The 22,914-nt window shown below is 39.3% G+C and overlaps 1 protein-coding gene across 19 annotated transcripts in view; it reads left to right on the plus strand.

Moving 5' to 3' along the window:
- Positions 1-22,173, plus strand: part of RUFY3 (RUN and FYVE domain containing 3) — a 104,049-nt gene extending 81,876 nt beyond the window's left edge. For 5 of the 19 annotated variants that reach the window (XM_063663728.1, XM_063663732.1, XM_063663734.1 and 2 more), the window contains 8 exons: positions 3,191-3,358; positions 3,880-3,977; positions 8,184-8,303; positions 9,202-9,301; positions 13,732-13,796; positions 16,545-16,572; positions 17,945-18,013; positions 20,096-22,173. In XM_063663728.1, coding sequence (XP_063519798.1) covers positions 3,191-3,358; positions 3,880-3,977; positions 8,184-8,303; positions 9,202-9,301; positions 13,732-13,796; positions 16,545-16,572; positions 17,945-18,013; positions 20,096-20,239 — 792 coding nt within the window. In that variant the 3' untranslated portion in view covers positions 20,240-22,173. Of the gene's footprint in view, positions 1-3,190; positions 3,359-3,879; positions 3,978-5,615; positions 5,965-8,163; positions 8,304-9,201; positions 9,302-13,731; positions 13,797-16,544; positions 16,573-17,944; positions 18,014-20,095 lie in introns of those variants that run through there. The other 14 variants (XM_063663730.1, XM_063663735.1, XM_063663737.1 and 11 more) reach the window with 9 other exon arrangements.
- Positions 22,174-22,914: the final 741 nt, after the last annotated feature.

Below are 22,914 nucleotides of genomic sequence, written 5' to 3' on the forward strand. Positions count from 1 at the left end.
GCTGAGGCGGATGGATCACGTAAGGTCAGGAGTTTGAGACCAGCATGACCAGCATGGTGAAACCCCATCTCGACTAAAAATACAAAAAAAAAAAAATCAGCCGGGCATGGTGGGCATGCACCTGTAATCCCAGCTACTTGGGAGGCTGACCAGGAGAATTGCTTGAACCTGGGAGGTGGAGGCTGCAGTGAGCCAAGATTGTATCACTGCACTCCATCCTGGGCGACAGAGCCAGACTCCGTCTCAAAAAATGAAAAATAAATTAATTAAAAATCAGTCTAGCATATGATCCAGCAATCCCACTACTGGGGATATATCCAAAGGAAATGAAATCAGTATGTCAAAGAGAATCTGTACTCCTATGTTTATTGCAGCACTATTCACAGTAGCCAAAATATGGAATCAACCTAAGTGTTCATCAACATGTGAATGGATAAAGAAAACATGGTATATATACACAATGGGATGCTATTCAGCAATAAAAAAGAATGAAATCCTGTCATTTGTGGCAACATGGGTGAACCTGGAGGACATTATGTGAAGTGTAATAAGCCAAACACAGAAAGAGAAATGCCATATGATAACACTCATATGTGGAATCTAAAACGTTCTTCTCATAAAAGTAGAGAGTAAGGTGGTGGTTACCAGAGGGAGAGGAGGCAGGGGATAGTAAGAGATTGGTCAACAGGTGCAAAGCTATAGTTAGATAGGAGGAATAAGTTCTGGTCCTCTGTTGCATAGTGTGGGGTGACTAGAGTTAACAATAATACACATTTTAAAATAGTTAGAAGAAAGGTGTTTTTTTTTCCTTTTTTTTTATTGATGCATAATGGATGTACATAGTTCCAAGGTTCACATGATAATTTAATATACTCATGTAATTTTTAAAGACCAAATCAGTGTTCTTGGTATACCCATCACCTTAAATATTTGTCTTTTCTTTATGCTGGAAAGAAAAGAGGCTTTTGAATGTTCTCATCACAAACAAATGATAAATGTTTAAGATGATAGATACATTCATTTCTCTGATTTGGTCATTACACAATTTTTATATTATTGAAACATCATGTTCTACACCATAAATTACTGTGTGTCAATCATACTTTTTTTAAAAAAGAATTTATAATAAGGGATACTATTCCTGTACTAGATTTTATCCAGGTGCTTGTGTTATTAATAACCCCTGGTATTCACATACTAACTCTTCCTGGAGTTTAGATAGTATAACAAACACAAGGACCTCCCCAGAATGTCTTTAAGAATAAGGAGGAGCCTAAAAATAAGGGGTGACTTAACTTGTACTAAAAAATTATTACAGGCCAAGCACCATGGCTCACACCTGTAATCCCAGCACTTTGGGAGGATCGCTTGAGCTCAGGAGTTTGAGCCCAGCCTGGGCAACATAGGGAGACCCTGTCTCTACAAAAATTACAAAATTAACCATGATTCGTAGTACATGCCTGTATTCCCAGCTACTTGGGAAGCTGAGGAGGGAGATCACCTGAGCCCAAGGAAGTTAAGGCTGCAGTGAGCCAAGATCACACTGCACTCCAGCCTGGGTGAGAGAGTGAGACCCTGTCTCAAAATATATATATATATATATATATTACAAATTGACAGTATATAACATAATTTTAGATTTTTTTTTTTGTTTTTATTTTTTGAGATGGAGTCTTGCTCTGTCACCCAGGCTGGAGTGCAGTGGTGTAGTCTCAGCTCACTGCAACCTCCGCCTCCCAGGTTCAAGAGATTCTCCTGCCTCAGCCTCCTGAATAGCTGGGATTATAGGCGCCTGCCACCACACCCAGCTAATTTTTGTATTTTAGTAGAGATGGGGTTTCACCATGTTGGCCAGGCTGGTCTCAAACTCCTGACCTTGTAATTGTGATCCGCCTGCCTCAGACTCCCAAAGTGCTGGGATTACAGGTGTGAGCCATCGCGCCCGGCCAGAATTTCAGATTTTTTGAAAACAAAGCAATATTATTTTAACATCCTTAAAATAGTTAGCATTTGCCTTCTAGGTATTTGTGAATGAGATCTCAAAATATAATACTTTTCATAAGAAAGGTCACAGAAATAATATATGTCAGCATTTTAAGGAGGGGTATGATTCATTTTCTGTAATGCTAATCAAGTAAAATGAGAATCTTAGTGAAGTGGCACATAATAAAAATCTTAAAATTTTTCATATCCTCTTATCACAGTAAGACAAATGTTTGTTAAGAAGGAAAGAAACTAAGAAAGTAGGCAAGGTCCTAGGTGAGCCCAAGGCACAAGGCAGATGCAGAAGATCCTCAGGTCTTTGTATCTTTGATCACCCACATAATGTTGCAGTAATAATGGTTGAAACAAAAAGAGGTTTCATGTTAAGTGAACTAAAAATTCTGTTAGCGGCCAAGCATGGTGGCTCACGCCTGTAATCCCAGCACTTTGGGAGGCTGAGGCGGGCAGATCATGAGGTCAGGAATTCAACACCAGCCTGGTCAACATGGTGAAACCCTGTCTCTACTAAACATACAAAAAATTAGCCAAGCATGGTGGCGCACACCCGTAGTCCCAGCTACTCAGGAGGCTGAGGCAGGAGAATCGCTTGAACCCGGGAGGTGGAGGTTGCAGTGAGCCAAGACTGAGCCACTGCACTCCAGCCTGAGCGACAGAGCAAGACTCTGTCTCAAAAAAAAAAAAAAAAAAAATTCTGTTAGCCTCTTAACCATACTAGTCATCCTCACTAATTGCGATGTTACCCCAGGGACCCAGATGGTCCTCTGGGTTCCCTGGGCTCTTGAATATATCAACAACATTCACATTTAGGAGGATTGCAACTGCTTCATTTTGTGCTGACTACTGTAACCCTGTATGTATATTTCTATAATAGGATATGACCATCAGTTGTAATGTCTAATGAAGTGTCTCAAATATGTGTATATTTTAGACATATTAAATAGCACTATCTTTGGCTTAGCACGTTTTTCAGATTTGTACATTATTGGGCAAGTGTTATTGTATATCCTAATTATTATTAATTATTAATTAATTATTGTTAATGTTTCTGAAAATGAATGGTAGCTTAAGCTATTTTGCCAGAATATTCAGACCTGAGAGTTTTGGTGTACTTTTTCCTGTGAAATATTATGGTTTGTACTTAGTTGAAGAAACAGAGTGTAAGCAATTTACTTACCTTTGGGGGCAGGATGTTGAGAAAGAACTGGAGATGCAGATCAGCATGAGGCAGGAGATGGAATTGGCTATGAAGATGCTGGAGAAGGATGTCTGTGAGAAGCAGGATGCCCTGGTATCTCTTCGGCAGCAGCTGGATGACCTCAGAGCTCTCAAGCATGAACTTGCCTTTAAGCTGCAGGTAGGGGAAATATGAGGAATAGACCTACTGGCTCTCTAAAATCCTGGGGCTCCCCTCCTCCCATCTTATCCTCCAGAATCACACTTTAATTACAAGAGGAAAGAATCGCATCTCATTTTGATGCTAGCTGCCAGCAAACTACTTTCAGAATCAGACCACCATGGGATCCTGTATTGCTGTTCTAGAAAACCATGGCCACTTTTCACATTATAGTAGAGGGTGAGGGTCTTTTTTATCCTATAGGATAATTTCTACTCTGCAGTCTACCGTGCCAGCTAAGTTATATATTCTATTAGCTTTTACACTGGGATGTGATACACTGATGAACTATTACTGTGATAACACTGCATATAACAATACTAACTTTAGATAAATTGCTTTTTTTTCCATTTGAGGATTAACTGATAGCGAAATATGTGAACATTTCTGTTTTCCCACTTACCATTAGATTCAAAAGGCATGTGTGGTTGTATTTTAGGATTTATGTTATACAGGTTGTTTATCATTATTTTCCATAACAGAGTTCAGACTTAGGAGTAAAACAGAAAAGTGAACTAAACAGTCGCTTGGAAGAGAAGACTAATCAGATGGCTGCTACCATTAAACAACTTGAACAAAGGTAAAAGTCCTGTTTCTTTAATGAAACACTTTGGATTGTCAGTGCTAAAGTGAAGAGAATGTGCTGTGCATTCGGCAAATAGAAAATACATGAAATTCTTCCAAATTAGCATCAGACATTCTGGTAGAAAAAAAGCCAGTTGAATGTTATGTGTGTTTTCTAAGGTATGACTGAAATGTTTTTAGGAAATGTCAATCACTTGACTAGCCTTTAAAAAAAAAAAGGAAAGGTTGGCCTTTCATGACTGTTTTGAACATCAGAACTCTTAACCCATGTCAGAGTCATGTGTTAGAGGAAGGCTATTTAAAAGCATGAAAGGACTCTTAAATATATGTATGCAATTCTGTGATTTTATTGTTCATCACTAAAGTCTTTGAATACTTGGATGCTAGGAGATATAGAGGCACTGAGAGATAGGTGTCCTCCAAGGATCTATTCTGGATCTTTCTCTCCCTTCTTTAACCCTTTTCTCTTATCTCCCTTTTCTTTCTCCTGGGTAGTTCTGTAGCTTCCACTGTCACCTCCAGTGTGTTTCCCCAGCTCTTACCTTCATCTGGAGACCAGTCTTGAGTTTTCATCCTTTGGGCAGCTATCTTCCACCAGTATCTACAATTCAGTCTGCCCAAAGCACATCTTCTTCCTATGCTACTCTCTTTCTCTGTTTATGTGAAACCACCATTTTCCCTCTGGCAACTCAGCAGCCAAGAGAAATGGCTGAGTCTTCAAGATTGAATGTGACGTGGTACCCAAGGTCATTTGATGTTCCTACCCTTAACACCTGTTTGTCACCCTTCTTGCACTTGAGCAAAACTAAACTGCTGGTCCCTGAATGTACTTCCCATTTTTCCCATTTATTTCTTTCCCAATAGTTCCACCAATTAGAAATGTCCTAATTCTTCCCACTCCCTTATTCTTCAGATACATTTTTAAGTTTAGGCTCAAATGCCACCTCCCCAGAGTTTCCTCTGATACCTCTTTGCAGCTAGAAATGATCTGTCTTTCTGGGAACTCCCATAGCTTCATATTCATATCTATCTATACTGCTTATGGCACTTCTCACTGTCTACTTTACCTTTTAACCCTTTATATATGTCTCCTCCGATGCGAGTGTAAGCTCCCTGAGATTAGTTAACGAATCTTTTAAGTTCCCTCATTAGATCTGTCGCAGTGCCTTGAATATACAAGCATTCATTCAGTAGATATATGAATGAATGGATTAATGGGTGACTTCTTATATTCAGATGATTCTTAACCAGTAAGGGTCCTGAACAGCAGTGCATATTAATGTTAACTCAAAAATTTAATGGCAAATTTATAAATAAGCCTGAAACCTCTTATATAGCCAAATAAAAATGTATCAGTCTACCTAGGAAAGAGAGTTAGGTACTTGCTCATAAACAGTTATATGTTTATGATTTAACAAAATGATTTTACTGTTCATAAATTGTGCTTTTGAAATGAAATGTATCAAATTTCTTTTCAATGATGTTTTGACTTGGAATTTAAAGCAAACAGAAAGAGAATAATGACTTATCTCTTTGAGTATTAAGCTGACTTATTCTCTTGCTATTTTTGTGTTTCCTGTTTATTCATTTTCTCATTCCTCTTTCACTTCATTGTCATTTTTATTTTATTTAGTGAAAAGGATTTGGTGAAACAGGCAAAGACCTTAAATAGTGCAGCAAATAAACTGATCCCAAAACATCATTAGGCATTTTTAAGTTGGTCACGTCGCAAGTCTGATATCACAACTTAATTGTAAAAGGAAGAAATCTGAAAGTTACTACATTTAAGCTCTGATTCTATATAAAATGTCACCAAAAAGTTGACTTTGAATTTGTTGGACTTTTAAAAAACCAGTTGGAAATATAGGTTGGGTTTTTTTCTTATTGTTTTCTCCCCAGGGTTAGAAAAATTGGTATAAGTTCCTAATTAAAAGCTGAATAAACTTTGAGAAATTATTTCTGAGTTGACCAATAAATAAAAATACCACTTTTTTTTTAAAAGCCTAGGGAATTGAAGCTCTGTACATGTATTAATGATGCCTTTACAACCCAATCTTTGATAATATCAGATTCTCGGTGCATTGTTTATGTCTGTATCTGCAAGCCTGTTCTGCCATTGCAGTGTGATGAACTGGAGGTAACTACCATGTGAACTTGGACTCTTCTAAAATAGTTCTGTGTCTCTTAGACCATGACCCCTTTTCACTTTTGTTATATAGGTTTAATCCCCAAGCCAAGGATAGTACTTAGTATTTCACTACACTTCTATTCTCAGTAACCAAGATTGCTTGCAACTTTTTTTGCCTTAGTGACTTTTGAAAAAAAAAAAAAAAAAGAAAAAACAGCATCCTTATATTTCTTTAAAATACCTAGAGATAAAGTTAGTAATTAGGTAACCTATGATAACATAATAATGTGGACGCTTGGGGAAACCCTCCTCATGTTTGTCATCTTCTACCTCTGCCATTTTCCTGCAATTCCGCTTCCTACTTAGGCAGTTCAGAGAGAACAATTCTAATAAAAACCCTCCTCTCCTATTACAAAAAAATGATGCAGTACCCATTTTTCATATCCTGCTTTTCTTATATTGGAGTAAAAAGGACAGAGTATAGACATGAATGATGATATTCTGCCTGGCCTGTCATTTCTTACCTGGAAACATTTACTTAAGAGTTCCTGTTACTTTTTGTTCAGATGGGGATTTGCTAAAGGTTCTGGGAAGCTAATAATTGAATTATTAGAAAAACGTTTCAGAATAGGAAGTAAATGATAAACTTATATTCTTTATTATTATTTAGTACAAAAATACAGATTCCCAGTAGATATCCACAAGCAGTATTAGCAGGGCTTCTGTTTCTAAGTGACCACAGACTAACCCTTTCTAGGCTTTAACATTGTAAATAATCCTATAAACAGTTTGATTTTTTAAGATGATTTTTGATTTGAAGAGACGGGTTTTACATAAGCCTTCATTCCTTTAAAAGGTCCTGACAAAATACTTGGTTTTTTTTTTTCTCTTTTTTTTCATTCTGGTATGCTTTGCAGCATTTCAGCTGCTTTGCTGGGGACACAGATAACCCCTTCGCTTCCAGCTCTTAAAATTCGTTATCTTTTTCTTGGCAAAACCAGAATTAAGAGTGTAAGATAGATTCCATGTGTGCTTATATAGGTCCCTGCACAGATTGGACTTGAACCAAAATTAAGTCCAAAGAACATATGTTTAGACCACCTTCATGGAAGTGGAAGATCCTGTGCTCTTGAACTTATTTTAATTCTTATAATTTGCACCTATATAAACAAAGCTCCTATTGTATTCTTCTCTTCGTCAACCTTTTGTGCTGATGGGTTGCCTTTTCTGTGAGCATTTGGAAGGAGTGATCAAATACCAAAATTGAACTTTCTAAAACCTACACATAGCATGCTTTTAAATTCTATTATATAAAGCCCCAAGTGCTTTGCCTTCTAAAACATGCTTCTCTATAGGTGCAAAGTTATAAGATATTTAGAAGAAAACATCCATCAGAATCTTCTGGAGAATATGGTCAGAGTCTTAAACAGGCCCAGTGCTGAGTTCTTTGTCCACTTAGTCACACATCTTTTGTGGGAATGGGAAAGGAAGGAGACAGCCAAACTCTGACAAAGGCTTTTCCTTATAGAATAACCCAAAGCCTAGTTGAGGGTTGATATATAATATCCCATGATTTAATGTATGTGGTTTTGGGGAAAGGAAAAGAAAAAACTATAATTCCACATATAAGAAGGTAGTTGCCCGTTTACAAGTTCCAGTTATGTGTGTAAAACAGAAAAATTAAGTACCAAACCTATTAGGAAATTTTTTTAAAAAGTGGATTTAACTTAAATTACTGTGTACTTGAGGTTGGCTTTGGATATGGATTTTCTAAAAAGTGATGTTTTATTGTTTATCATCTAATGGCTGTAAACTGTAGTACTAGAATAAAAAAAATGGAAAATCAGCTTTTCCTCTGCCTGGTTCACCTTCATCTTACTTTTCTTTAGAATTTGTTTCTTCTCCATCTCCGCCCCCCCATAATTTCTTCGCCTGTGTCCTGCAAAGTTTTTTTCCTCTCTCTGTCTCTCTGTGCATTCTTCTTTGGGTTATTTTATTTTGTGTTGTGAACTTGGTCTTCCTCCCCACCATGGCTTTTGTTTTTTATCACAAGTTCATGTGGCTCACATCCAGATTGCGCCAGGCTGAGCGAAGCCGCCAGTCTGCTGAGTTGGACAACCGGCTCTTCAAACAGGACTTTGGAGACAAGATCAACAGTCTGCAGCTGGAAGTCGAGGAGCTCACCAGGCAGCGGTGAAGAGGGCGCAGCTTGAGCTGCCAGGGTGGTCATGGGTAATTCTTAGGGTAGACAGCAAGAAAAGGGGTCTCATGACTTCCAGCCAGGTTGGCTCTGTCTTTGCAATGTCCTTTCTCTGGAATTGGAATTCAGAAAGCTTCACATACTTCAACATTCCCCAAATCCGATCAACATGCTTTGTGATCAAAGAATTAGGAAATTAGAACCCAAGATCCCAGATAAACAGTAATTATTAGCCAAAATAACACTAATACACTAATAATAATATGTAATATTTCCTGAATTCTTACTGTGTGCCAGATACTTTAGGCACTTCACATGCAAACTCTTCTAATATCTTCATATCAACCCCATTAGTGATATTATTGCCTCCACTTTCAGATTAAAGTAGAGCCTAAGGCTGGGCGCAGTGGTTCATGCCTATAATCCCAGCACTTTGGGAGGCCGAGGCAGGTGTATCACCTGAGGTCAGGAGTTCCAGATCAGCCTGGCCAAGATGGTGAAACCCCATCTCTACTAAAAATACAAAAATTTGCCAGACATGGTGGTAGGTGCCAGTAATCCCAGCTACTCGGGAGGCTGAGGCAGGAGAATTCTTGAACCTAGGAAATGGAGGTTACGGTGGCCTGAGATCATGCCACTGCACTCCAGCCTGGCGACAGAACAAGACTCCATCTCAAAAAAAAGTAGAGATTAGAGAGGTTAAATGTGTCCAGATTCACACAGTTAAGCTTAGAAGTGGCAACATTATCATTTAAAAACATGTCTCTCTGACAGCAAGCCCTTAACCATTCTTAATTACTGCACTTTAAGACAAGGGGTTGGCATTCTTTAGAGAATATGTCTGTATAGAATTCCAATTTTTCATCCTTTTCCTCTCCAACTTAACCTCAGGAACCAGCTTGAGTTAGAACTAAAACAGGAAAAAGAAAGAAGATTACAAAACGACAGGAGCATCCCAGGAAGGGGTTCCCAGAAGTCAGAATCCAAGATGGTAATATTTGCTATTCCCTTGTTCTTTTACTTAATTTCAGTTTAAATTTTAGAGGCTACCTTGATAGTCCTGTCAGTTTTCCTTTACAGATCACATACTTAGTGGCTGTGTCCTCAAGTATGTAGATAGCAAACTAGTAATTGTGTGAACAAATGAAAGCTTGATTCTGAGTCTGCCTTTAGGATACTTTCTCTAACTTGATTTCATTTGGAAAGGGGGATTTTAATAATCACAGTGACCCTATTTCCCTTTTAATAATTTTTTAAGTAAGATTATTTTGGTGTCTTAACAAAAAAATATGTTTCTTGGATTTCTGCTAAATAATAATTTTAATAAAATAGTATAATAATCCCTCTCCAACCCTGAATTCCCCTTTAACAGAATTTTCCTCAATGTGGATTTGCTTCTGTATACCTTTTTCAAATCATGAGGATTTCACTTTGAGTATCCTTAAGGAACTTCTCATGGGACTAATTAGAGAGGGAATTAGGCTTGAGGAAAGGAAGGTAATACAGAATAAAGAGCAAAAGTAGAAATTTCTACGTAATAATCTTAGAAGGAGACCCCTCCAGCACCTCCAGTGGTGAAGGAGCTAAAATTGGGTAAGATCATCTCTGGGGCCCAGGAAATAATGAAATCAGAAAAACATAAAATAACTTTTTCTGTAAAAGACAGTGAAAAAATTGCCTCCTGTGTGTACATATTACACAAGGGGACTTCAGAAAGATCATGGGAAATGGAATTAAAAGGTAAAGATATATAAACTTTATTTCTCAACCTAAGTTCCATCAAGGTCAAGAGACTTTAGTAAGTGATGATACTAGTCATGTAGGCCATCCCTGAAGAACTGAGGGTCCTAGGAATTTAATCATATCAATACAATCTTTTTTACATTATTAACTGAAGAAAAATTGGTGCCCTTTAATGATGTTTTAAGATTAGGAAACAAAAAGAATCAGAGGCGCCAAATCAGGATTGTAAAGTGGATGCCTAATGATTTCCCGTCATAACTCTCACAGAATTGCCGTTTTCTGATGAGAGGAATGAGTTAGGAGCATATTTCTGGTGGAATAGCACTCTCTGTTGAAGCTTTCCTGGGCATTTTTGTGCTGAAACTTTGGCTAACTTTCTCAAAACATTCATCACAAGTATTAGCCAGATGTGGTGGCACATGCCTCTAGTCTCTAGTCCCAGATACTTGGGAGGCTGAGGCACGAGAATCACTTGAACCTGGGAGGTAGAGGTTGCAGTGAGCCAAGATCACACCACTGCACTCCAGCCTGGGTGACAGAGCAAGACTCTGTCCCAAAAAATAAAAAAAATTAAAAACACTCTCACAATAAGCAGATACTGGCATTCTCTGGCCTTCCAGAAAGTCAACAAGCAAAGTGCCTTCAGCATCCCTAAAAACTGTTGCCATGACCTTTGCTTTTGACCTGTCTGCTTTTGCTTTGATTGCACCACTTCCACCTCTTCACAGCCATTGCTTTGATTGTGCTTTGTCTTCAGGATTGTACTATGAAGTTGTTACATCTCCTGTTATAATTTCTCAAACAAATGCTTCAAGTTCTTGATCCCACTTGTTTATAATTTCCATTGAAAGCTATACTTTTGTCTGCAGCTGATATGGGCACAACCGTTTTGGCACCCATGAAGTAGAAAGTTTACTCAACTTTAATTTTTCAGCCAGAATTGTATAAGCCGAACCAATTGAGATATCTGTGGTGTTGGCTATTGTTTCTACTGTTAATCGTTGGTCCTCTTCAATTAGAGCGTGAACAAGATCCTCACAAATTGATGTGGATAGTCTGCTACTGCAGGCTTCATCTTCAACATCATGTGGCCCCTTCTTAAAGCGAGTTATCCTTTTGTAAACTGCCGACTTCTTTGGGGCATTGTCCCCAAAAGCTTTTGTAAAGCATCAATAATTTCATAATTCTTCCATCCATGCTTCACCATCAATTTGATGTTTGTTCTTGCTTCAATTTTAGCAGAATTCATGTTACTCTGATAGGGTCTCTTTTTTCTTTTCTTTCTTTCTTTTTTTTTTTTTTTTTGAAACAGAGTCTCATTCTCACCTAGAACTGAGTACAGTGGCACAATCATGCCTCACTGCAGCCTCGATTTCCCAGGCTCAGGTGATCCTCCTGCCTCAGCCTCCTGAGTAGCTGGGACTGTAAGCACACACCACAACACTCAGCTAATTTTTGTATTTTTTTGGTAGAGTCAGGGTTTTGCCATGTTGTCCAGGCTGGTCTTGAACTCGGTGGCTCATGCCTGTTATCCTAGCACTTTGGGAGGCTGAGGTGAGCCACCGTGCCCGGCCAGGGGTTCTTTTCAAACTGATGTCTTATCCTTTTTAGTGACTCAAACCAAATCCTGATTAGATATATTAAAATAAGTTAGTACAAGTTTATTTTGGTGCGAAATATTTTTGAAGTCCATGCACAGTCTTTTCATAATATGCATTTTCCATGAACTTTTTGAATACCTCTAGTATATAACAAAGCAGGAAGAGTTCATAAACTATTTAAAATTTCTAGAGAGTGAGCTGCTAATTTACTGGCAAATAGAAAACAATGGTATGTGGAAATTTATTAAATAGTACCACTACTAATAATTTAAAGTGTACAAAGAACCACTCTAGGCCAGACGCGGTGGCTCACACCTGTAATCCCAGCACTTTGGGAGGCCGAGGTGGGCAGATCATCAGGTCAAGAGTTCAAGACCAGCCTGGCCAACATGGTGAAACCCCGTCTCTACTAAAAATACAAAAATAAGCCGGGCATGGTGGCAGCCTCCTGTAATCCCAGCTACTCGGGAGGCTGAGGCAGGAGAATTGGTTGAACCCGGGAGGCGGAGGTTGCGGTAAGCCAAGTCCGTGCCATTGCACTCCAGCCTGGGCGACAGATCAAGACTCCATCTCAAAAAAATAAAAAAATAAAAAAAACACTCTATGTAGCATGCTATCTTTATTTTAGTTTAGTGAACATAAAATCTAAAAGGCTTACAAAAGTTTACTTAAAATCTTGGCCTATCTCACCCTATTTTTCCAATGAGGTTTTAAGTTTTTCAATCTTCAGTTGTTGCCTGCAGTGGCATTTCCAGGAGGATAAGTATTGACCTCTCTTCCCTGATACTTGAGTGGTGTAAGAACACACATCTCAGCTGGGTGGCTCACACCTGTAATCCTAACACTTTGGGAGGCCGTTGGCATGAAGATTGCTTGATCCCAGGAGTAAGAGACTAGCCTGGGCAACATAGGGAGACCTCATCTCTACAAAAAAATTTAAAAATTATCCGGGTGTGGTGGCTCGTGCCTATAGTCCCAGCTGCTCAGGAGGCTGAGGTGGGAGGATCACTTGAGCCCAGGAGGTCGAAGCTGCAGTGAGCTGTGATCATGCCACTGCACTCCAGCCTGGGCGACAGAGCAAGACTCCGTCTCAAAAAAAAAAAAAAAAAGAAATGCAGTTTGAAACTTTACATCTGTCCTGCCAAGTAGAAAATTCCTTGAGTTGAACAGGCTATAGAGATGGTGGCACTGGGCCGGGTGCGATGGCTCACGCCTCTAATCCCAGCACTTTGGGAGGCCGAGTCGGGTGGATCACTTGAGGTCAGGACTTCAAGACCAGCCTGGCCAACATGGTGAAACCCCATCTCTACTAAAAATACAAAAATTAGCTGGGCATGGTGGCGTGTGCCTGTAATCCCAGCTACTCCGGAGGCTGAGGCACAAGAATCACTTGAATCCAAGTGGATCACTTAAGGTGAAGAGTTCGAGACCAGCCTGGCCAACGTGGTGAAACCTCGTCTCTACTACAAATACAAAAATAAGCCAGGCATGGTGGTGCACGCCTATAATCCCAGCTACTCAGGAGGCTGAGGCACAAGAATCGCTTGAACCCGGGAGGCAGAGGTTGCAGTGAGACAAGATGGCACCACTGCACTCCAGCCTGGGCGACAGAGCAAGACTCTGTCTCCAAAAAAAAAAGTTGTGGCACTGAGGCATCAACTTGATTGAACGTCTAGAGGATTATAGTCTGATGGATATGGCCATCCTTGGTTTTACCAGTTTTTCAGAGCTCAGTCTGGGGGAAAGAAAAAAAAAAAATTATACTTCCCCACTTCCCCTAAGAAGTAACTGATATCTGGAGCCAACTTTGCAAGTAAATGGAATACATTCTGAATTTTATTTCAATCTCAAGAATTAAAATATTACTTTGAAAATCATTTGTCACAAACTGTCAGAATAGTTAAGAAACTACTTAGAGCAAAGAATGAGGAAACATAGCTTGAAAGTTAGATCCCTTCCCTAATAAAAAAGCTACTTAGCTTTATACCCAAACTAAGGCATTGCAGAAGAAAATATTTGCAATATCATTGTTTAGCATTCTGAATAATTAATAAATTGGGCTGTTTTCTTTTGGCAGGATGGGAAGCACAAAATGCAAGAGGAAAAGGTTAAACTAAAAAAGCCCCTGGAAGAAAGCCACAGGTGTTTGTTAACCAAGTATTAACTAAGATGTAAAGTTATTCTGGGGTGGTGGGAAGGAGGGAGTTCTTTATATACATTGGCATTGACACCAACCAGACACTGACTTATAATATTAATATGCCAGGAAGACATTTGAAGTGGAAGTTAATAAATAATAAAACATATAACATGTATTAAACCAAACCCATTAGGCCATTTCAGAGGAAAGAAGGATGATCAGGCTGTCCTCTCTCTCTTCCCTGATTAATTCCCAAGCTCAGCTTATCACTTAAGAGGTTATTTCCCACCTTTACTGAATTGGTATCCCAGGAAAATAAAGTATAAGTCATACATAGCATTTCTTAACTTCTTAAATATATTTGAGTATGACTTGTTTCTACCTATGTGCTAAATTTCAAATAAGTGGCTGGGCGCAGTGGCTCACGCCCGTAATCCCAGTACTTTGGGAGGCCGAGGCAGGTGGATTACCTGAGATTAGAAGTTCGAGACCAGCCTGGCCAACGTGGTCTCTACTAACGATACAAAATTAGTCGGATCTGGTGGTGCCTGCCTGTAATCCCAACTACTTGGGAGGCCGAGGCAGGAGAATCGGTTGAACCCAGGAGGCAGAGGTTGCAGTGAGCCAAGATAGCGCCACTGCACTGCAGCCTGGGCAATAGAGTGAGACTCCGTCTCAAAAAAAAAAAAAGTTCAAATAAGTACTCTGATTTCTCTTATCTCTCATCTCTCATTTTTCCTTTATCTTGAGAATCTCAAACAGCTTAACTTCATTGCTTTATCCTAACTATCTGATTTGGTCATGATGAAGAGCATAGGATAGTTTCAAGGAAGCTGACTTTTTATAGTTATTTTAGCAGGTTAGAAATATAATTAAATATTACATAGTGCCACTGCATTAAAAAGTGAAGAGGTCTAGTTATATGACATTCTGGAAAAGACAAAACTATGGAGACAAAAAAAAAAAAAAAAAAATCAGTGGTTGCCAGTGGTAAGAAAAGGGAGGAATGAACCGGTGGAGCACAGAGGATTTTTAGGGCAGTGGACTACTCTGTATGATACTATGATGGTGGATACATGTCATTATACATTTGCCCACGCCATAGACTAGACACCACCAAGAGTGAACCTTAATGTAAACTGTAGACTCTGGGTGATGATGTTGTGTCAGCGTAGGCTCATCAGTTGTAACAAATGTACCACTCTGGTGCAGCATGTTGACAAAGAGGCTGGGGATGGGGCAGGAGGCATGTGGGAAGTCTCTGTACTTTCTACTCAATTTGACTGTGAACCTAACTGCTCTAAACATAAAGGTCTACTTTAAAGGGTGGAGGAAGAAGTTAGTGATGAGGAATGATACCACAGTGGGGTTTTGAGAGAACTATACAGCTGTCCCTAGCCAGGCTTTGTCACCTTAAGAATGAGGTAGTGTGTCGTCTGGAGCAAAAGTAGCTGCTGGAGAAGAGAAATCACACAGTCTAATAGTAAGCTAATTATGCAGGTGCTTGGCCTAAATGTCCCTTTCTTGCCTTGCCCCCAAAGAGCATGGTTTGATCCAGAGCTAACCTTAAACTATCGCCCATCTCACATTACAGAATGGCATAAGCAAAGAGAAGGGAACTAGAAGGGCCATAAAATTAACCTGGGCTTCCAGGTGCCTTTCAGGGTCAGGCTAGTTCCAAACTAAAATCGAATCATTTACTTGAGCAACCAGGAGTGTCTATTAAATGCCAACTTCTGATTCAGGTCCTGAGAATATGGAACAGTGCTTCCTTATATCTGAATTGTGCTCTGCAACTTAGAATTTGTTTCACATTTATTATCTCCTTATGATTCAATATTCCTTACAAAAGTACCTAATGCAGCTTTACAGATGAGAAAACTGAGAAGCAGAGAGGCTGGGTGACTTATCCAAGTTGCCTCTGTTTATCATGTCCACTGTTTTTAAGTCCTTTGGCTCTGCACTACCCATTAGCAACTTCCAGGACTTATTCTGGCCATAGCTGCAATCGTTAGACATACCAGGCTTCCTGGGATTATGATGGCAAGGAACATCGGAAAAACCTGGTCACCCCATGGTGTATGTCCGGTGGTCACACTGCTACTCAAGTGAAAAGAATAGGAACCATTGCAATCTGTAGTGCATTTTCCCTGTAACCAAGAGCGGGCTTTGCTTCACCTCTCATTTAGGCTCTAGTCCATGCTGGGAACATCGGAGTTAGCTCAGCCTAGTCTCATGAAGAAATATTTCAACCTGAATGCGTTTTCTGGTGACAGTCTCATTCATTTCCCCTTCTTGGGTTAATTTGCTAAAGCTCACATCTTAAGAATATTTGGGACTGATATACAACATGTGATAATGGATAATGGATAGATTTCCATAATATCAAATAGAAAAAAAGCTACTAAAATATATGGCCAGTGAACCATTGGAGTTTTACAAATTGGGAAACATAAATGCTAACTATTTTGATAGCAAAGAGGAATGTAAAATATAACTTCAAATCTATTTTTAAATGAGAACCCTTATATAATAGGTCAAGGGTCAGATTCTAGTGATTCATTTTAAGAAGCAAAGTTTCCTCTCCTTGAAGGTCAAAATTAATAATTATGTTGTTCTAAGTAATATAAAAGACCTACAGTATTTCTTGTTTGAAAAATGTGTTTGTATTCTCAGCTTTTTATTGAAGTGATATAAATGAAAATACACGAAGTTCCTATTTGTCACGATTTTTTACTTCTCCATTGTAGGCTGCAACCCCACCCTATGGATGAACAGGTAACAGAGCCTCCTGTTTCAAAACATCTTGTATAAATTATGAAGTTGGTTGTACCATGCCTAGCCAGCAAATAGGTAGCATGGGCGGAAGATGAGTGAATACAGTGTGCCATCCTTTTAACAATACCCTGAATAAATATGTGTTGCCTGAAGCTCACACAGGAAGTAGCACAGCTTTGAGCAGTTTACTAATTAAACATCTGTTCTCACCTATTTTAAATTATCCCTGACATAAGACCTAGGAGAGCTCACTTTATGTCCCTTTCCTCTAGTTTTCCCTTACATAAAATGGAGAGAAAAAAGATGTTTTGATCATTTAGAAATAAGCTAACGTAAATGATTGTAAAACAGTTTGTTAATCTAATAGTATATGATAAGCCCATGAGAAAGACAGTGAATGCTACTGTGTCTGAGTCACCCTGTCATTTACCTCTTAGGTTATAAGATAAAATAAATCCTACTGCTTTCCTTTTTTTTTTTTTTTTAATGGAGATAAGGTCTCACTCATATTGCCCAAGCTGGGGTGCAGTGGACGATCTCAGCTCACTGAAGCCTCAACTTCCCGAGCTTAGGCAATCCTCCCACTTCTGCCTCCTGAGTAGCTAGGACTACAGAGATTAGGTTTCACCGTGTTGCCCAGGCTGGTCTCAAACTCCTGGGCTCAAGTGATCTTCCCGCCTTGGCCTCCCAAAGTGCTAGGATTACAGTGTGAGCTTCCATGCCTCATGCTTGCCATTCTTTTTTTTTTTTTTGAGACAGAGTCTCACTCTGTCACCCAGCGTGGAGTGTTGTGGCACAAAATCTCAGCTCACTGCAACCTCCAATTCCCAGGTTCAAGTGATTCCCCTGCCTCAGCCTCCCGAGTAGCTGGGATTACAGGCGCCCACCACCATGTCCAACTTTTTTTTTTTTTTTAAATATATATTTTTAGTAGAGATGGAGTTTTGCCATGTTGGCCAGGCTGGTCTTGAACTCCTGACCTCAGGTGATCTACCCACCTTGGCCTCCCAGAATGCTGGCATTACAGGTGTGAGCCACCAGGCCCAGCTCCCAGTGCTTTCCATTCTTGATGGTAGAGTGAAGCAAGAGGAATGGGATAGTGTTAAAACTTTTTACTCTATACTTCCATGTGTTTGAATTTTCTTTTGAGAAATAAAATCATGTTATTATAAAAATTAAGAGCTGGAAGCATAATGATAGGATTATCCAAGTTGTATTATGGTGGTAGGACTACCTATTTATAATTGGTTTATTTAGTTTCCAGATAGTCTATAGTGTGATTATATTAATATTGTAGATAAAAAATGCATATTCTGAAAATACTAATATTTCTGCCACTAAGAAAAACTAACCAACTCACTGTGTGGTTTAGGATCAGCTGCTGCTCTCTGAAAAGCCACAGGTGTGTCAGCTATGCCAGGAAGATGGCAGCCTAACAAAGGTAACTGTGGTGAGAAACGGACAGGCTTTTCATAGGGATGTCTACAGCACCCCCCAGTCCCTCCCCAGGAGTAACAGGGACTTTCCCACATAGAGTGCAGAGTGCATGCAGAGTGCTGGGAGTGGGGTGAAAAGCAAAAGGGGCAAGCATTTACTGGGTACCTGTTCTTTTTTCAGTCATGATAATTCATGTCAGTAAATTCCCATTAAAATAAACATAAATAGCCAGGCACGGTGACTCACGCCTGTAATCCCAGCATTTTGGGAGGCCAAGGCGGGCTGATCACAAGGTCAGGAGTTCAAGACCAGCCTGATCAACATGGTGAAACCCCGTCTGCACTAAAAATACAAAAAAAAAAAAAAAAAAATAGCCGGGCGTGGTGGCCTGTAATCGCAGCTACTCAGGTTGCTGAGGCAGGAGAATCGCTTGAACCCGGGAGGTGGAGGTTGCAGTGAGCCGAGATCATGCCATTGCACTCCAGCCTGGGCAACAGAGCGAGACTCTGTCTAAAAATAAATAAATAAATAAACAAAAATAATTATGTAATTTAAAGCAAATAAGCAGATAGAAATGTATAAGTAAATATTGAGTGCCTGCTGTGTAGAATGTGCTAGAGAAAGAGTAATGAACAAAGTAGACCAAGTCTCTGTTCTTGTCAAGCTTATGTCCTTCATAGCTGTCATTTTATAGATGAAGAACGTTGAACATCTAATGCTAACTACATTTCCCAAAATTAAGTCATAAGTGATGAAGCCCAGCTTCCAAAGTCCACAGTCCTTTCAGCACTTTATCCTGCTCAGAACAGGATATGAGCTCTCCCTGCTAGACCACTTGTTTTCCACCCGATCCTCAAGGGTGTCTGCCTGAGCACCTTCCCAGTTTGTTATACTAGAGTAGGCAGAGTTAAGGAAGTATTCAGAAAGAATGAGTGCCCTTGATAGCTGGAACTGTGTCTTGTTCACAGAATCCCCCAGCATCTAATATGGTACCCAATCCATAGTAGATCCTCAAGAAAAGTTATGTACCAATGAGTGTATGAAACACGTGCTTGGAAGAGATACAGGAAACAGGCTCAAATTCTGGATCACAACCTGCATAGCGCCATCTGTGATCATGCAAAATTTTAATAAATGAAATTATAGTATGACCTAGTCTTAAATTCACAGATAACAAATGAACTGCCCTTATAGAACTGGAAGTTATAATTATAGAAATATGTTACAAAATAGAAGAAACTGTTAATTCTGGCTTTCTTCTTCTAAGCCATGCAACATTAGCTTCTGTGTGTCAGACAAAAATTCTTCTCAGGCTTTCAAATAAAAGCAACCCCCTACTTCTCTCAACCTCAGGAAGATGAATTATTTGGGATGAAGGTAGCACTTCATGGGAGAAATTATTCTTTACAGCTTTTTATATAGGACCCTTGGAGCTTTGTGTATACCACCCTATCACAGCCTTACTGCTGACATTGCTATAGTGACTTCTTGCTCTCTGTGCTTGACCATTAAAGATGCAAAACGTTTAGGAAAACAAAACAATTTCCCTATGAACAAGATGCAGGAAGCGGTGCTCCTGCTGCACTGATAACCCAGTGGATGTGCTTACTGAGCACCAGAGATCACAGGAAAGCACTAAGCACATCAGTGTATTAGGAATTATACTTTCAGTTCATACTCCGGACATTTTTTAATCTTAGCCTGTTCACTCATCAATCCATTGCTCTTTCACTGCCTTATTTGGAGTATGCGCAGGTACTTGCAAGCTAATTTTAAAACTAACCTACCTCTAAGTGAGTATGGGGAACAGATGTGTGAAGGATATTCTAAAGATAAGTGACTTGTATGTTACCTGTTTTTATTTTTAACTCTATGGCACTGCTTCTTTTCATTTAAATCTAAAAACTAGACTGTGAACTTTTTTGTAGATTGGGCCTGTGTTCAGATACCATCTGGCACATAGTAAACATTCAGTCATTGTTTGATTAGGCATTGAGCATTTGCCATATTTGGCTTTTTATATCCCATAAATCGTTATGCCTTGCTCCTCTTCTATTCCCCGCCTAACCTCCTCTTCTCCTCATAGAATGTGTGTAAGAACTGCAGAGGAACCTTCTGTGATGCCTGTTCAACAAATGAACTGCCTCTTCCTTCAAGTATCAAGCTTGAGCGAGTTTGCAATCCCTGTCACAAGCATCTGATGAAGCAATATTTTACCAGCCCATCATAAGACTGGAGGCCAAGACCTAGACCAAAACGTTTACGCAGGCTCCTCTGTACCTGTGTTTTAGCTGTCAGGATCTCATAGAGCCCAGTTCTTAGAGTCAACTAAAGAGTTGATAGGAATTTACTAGGTCCAGGGAGAAAAGGCAGTGGTTGGGGTTACTGGATATTTTGCTCATTTTCCCTAATGACTGTATGAATAAAAGTGAACTTACTTGAGGCTTTCTCTTCTAAATCTAAACAAGCTGATATTGAAGGTTTGCTTTATCTTTGGAAGGGCAACTCATTTTTATGATTAGTGATACTGGGGTGGATGTAATAGGAGAGAGAATCCAGGCAGATAAGAATAAAAAGGAAAATGATCATCTCCTTCTATTACATTTGCAGATTCAAGGGGGAGAGATAGATGCTGAGATCAAAATGACAGTTGTTACTTATTTTTCCAGGTGCTGTTAGCATAAACATTGTTTCCTCTTCACCCCTGCTAACTACCTCTTTAAAGTATTTCTACCAAACTGTGAACCCAATCTCAGGGAAAATAAATTAAAAAGTAATATAAATTCTGAATATATTGAAAACAATATTGTAATATGTTATAATTTCAGGACCAGAATTTTCTGGTCTTTACCTACAAGGGTTCTCATTATCAAAAAAAAGAACATTTGTTTTTTTACTTTATGACTTCAAAGTAAATAACTGCCCTTTTCAGAATCTCCTTCCACAAAACAAGCCAACTCTTCCCCATTCCCTCCATCTTCCTCTCCAAGTCATAATGGAAATTGTAAGGAGTTTTAAAAATAGGGTTTGGCTTTTGCAAATAGAAGATATTGATTAAAGCAAAGTCAAATATAGAGTAACATAAGTTTAATTTGTTTTCTTGAGACAGGGTCTTCCTCTGTTGCGCAAGCTGGAGTGCAGTAGTGCAATCACAGCTCACTGAATCCCCCAGGCCTCAAGCAATCCTCCCACCTTAGCCTCCCAAGTAGCTGGGACTGGCTTTTTTTTTTTTTTTTGGCGGGGGAGGGGGTCTCATTGGTCGCTCAGCCTGGTCTCAAACTCCTGGACTTAAGCAGTCCTCCCACCTTGACTTCCACAGTGCTGAGATTACAGGCATGAGCCACCACACCTGGCCAAGTTTAATTTGTTCATGGCTGAGAACAGTTAGCTCGGGATACTTACTTAAGATGTTTTTTGAATGAGGAATTCCTTATTCTGAGTCACGAATGAGAGCTGATAGATGCTTTCTTGAAAAGGGCAATATAGTCATCCCTTGGTATCCATGGGGGATTGGTTCCAGGAACCCAACTGGATATCAGAATCCATGGGTGCTCAAGTCCCATTATATAGAATGGGTTATATGGTATTTGCATATAACCTACATACATCCTCCTGTGTACTTTAAATCATCTGAAGATTACTTACACCTAATAAAATACCTACACATCACTTCATTTGCATGGATTCAACATAGTGCTTGGTGTTCGGCAAATTCAAGTTTTGCTTTTTTGGAACTTCGTGGAATTTTTCTTTTTCTGAATATTTTTGATTGGCAGTTGGTTGAAGCCATGGATGCAGAACCCATGGATATGGAGGGCTGACTGTACTTACATATCTTTGAGTAACAAACTCTTTGGGGGAAAAGAGGGAAGTGTATTGAGCAAGAGAAGGCAAGAAACATCATTATATACTATTTTGATTCTGTTACGTGTGTCTGTCTATAGATTGTTTCATTCTAATCAAGACCTAAGAAGGTATGATTCTGTGACTGGTTTAGAATTCTGGGGTGGAAATATCCTAGAACCATGTTTTTTAATAAATTCTGTCTCTTGGAAAGAGTTAACAGCCTGGGAAAGAGTTGTTATTCCAAAAGTCAGCCTGTTACTTGGTGAAGTTGAAGTTTAAGAGTTCTGGGGAAAAATAAAATCTAATAATTCCAGCCTAGTTTGTTGATTGATTGTCTTTTTTTTTTTTTTTTTTTTTTACCCTAAATAACATTTCTTTCTTGAGTCTCACTCTCATTTTTTGGCCACCTACATGAGCTCTTTTAGGTGCTATACATAATGTGGGGAACAAAAATGGACTACAGGAGTGTTGCCCTAAATTAGCAAAAGTTATTTTATAATAATTTTAAATTAATTTGAAAAGCTCTTTGTAACACAGTATAAGGAGGAATAGTCACTTGAGACTTTACTTAGAATTACACATAAACATTAGCCTTTAAAAAAAATGTAGGCTGGGTGCGGTGGCTCACATCTGTAATCCCAGCACTTTGGGAGGCCAAGGCAGGCAGATCACTTGAGGTCAGGAGTTCTAGACCAATCCGGCCAACGTGGTGAAGCCCCGTCTCCACTAAAATAAATAAACTAACTAAATAAATAAATAAATGCAAAAATTAGCCAGGTGTGGTGGTGTGCGCCTGTAATCCCAGCTACTGGGGAGGCTGAGGCAGGAGAATCCTTTGAACCCAGGAGGCAGAGGTTGCAGTGAGCCGAGATCACACCACTGCACTTCAGCCTGGGCAACAGAGTGAGATTCCATCTCAAAAAAAAAAAAAAAAAAAAAAATTTATACAACATCCCAAAGATCTTTAGTTATAGTGCAGCCTCCCATAAAAGTGAGGAGACCAAATCATGAATACCTTGACTTAATGGTATGCCTATCTTCCTTTAAAATTGTGCTTTT

This window comes from Pongo pygmaeus, chromosome 3, assembly GCF_028885625.2.
Source record: "Pongo pygmaeus isolate AG05252 chromosome 3, NHGRI_mPonPyg2-v2.0_pri, whole genome shotgun sequence".
Classification (NCBI taxonomy): domain Eukaryota; kingdom Metazoa; phylum Chordata; class Mammalia; order Primates; family Hominidae; genus Pongo; species Pongo pygmaeus.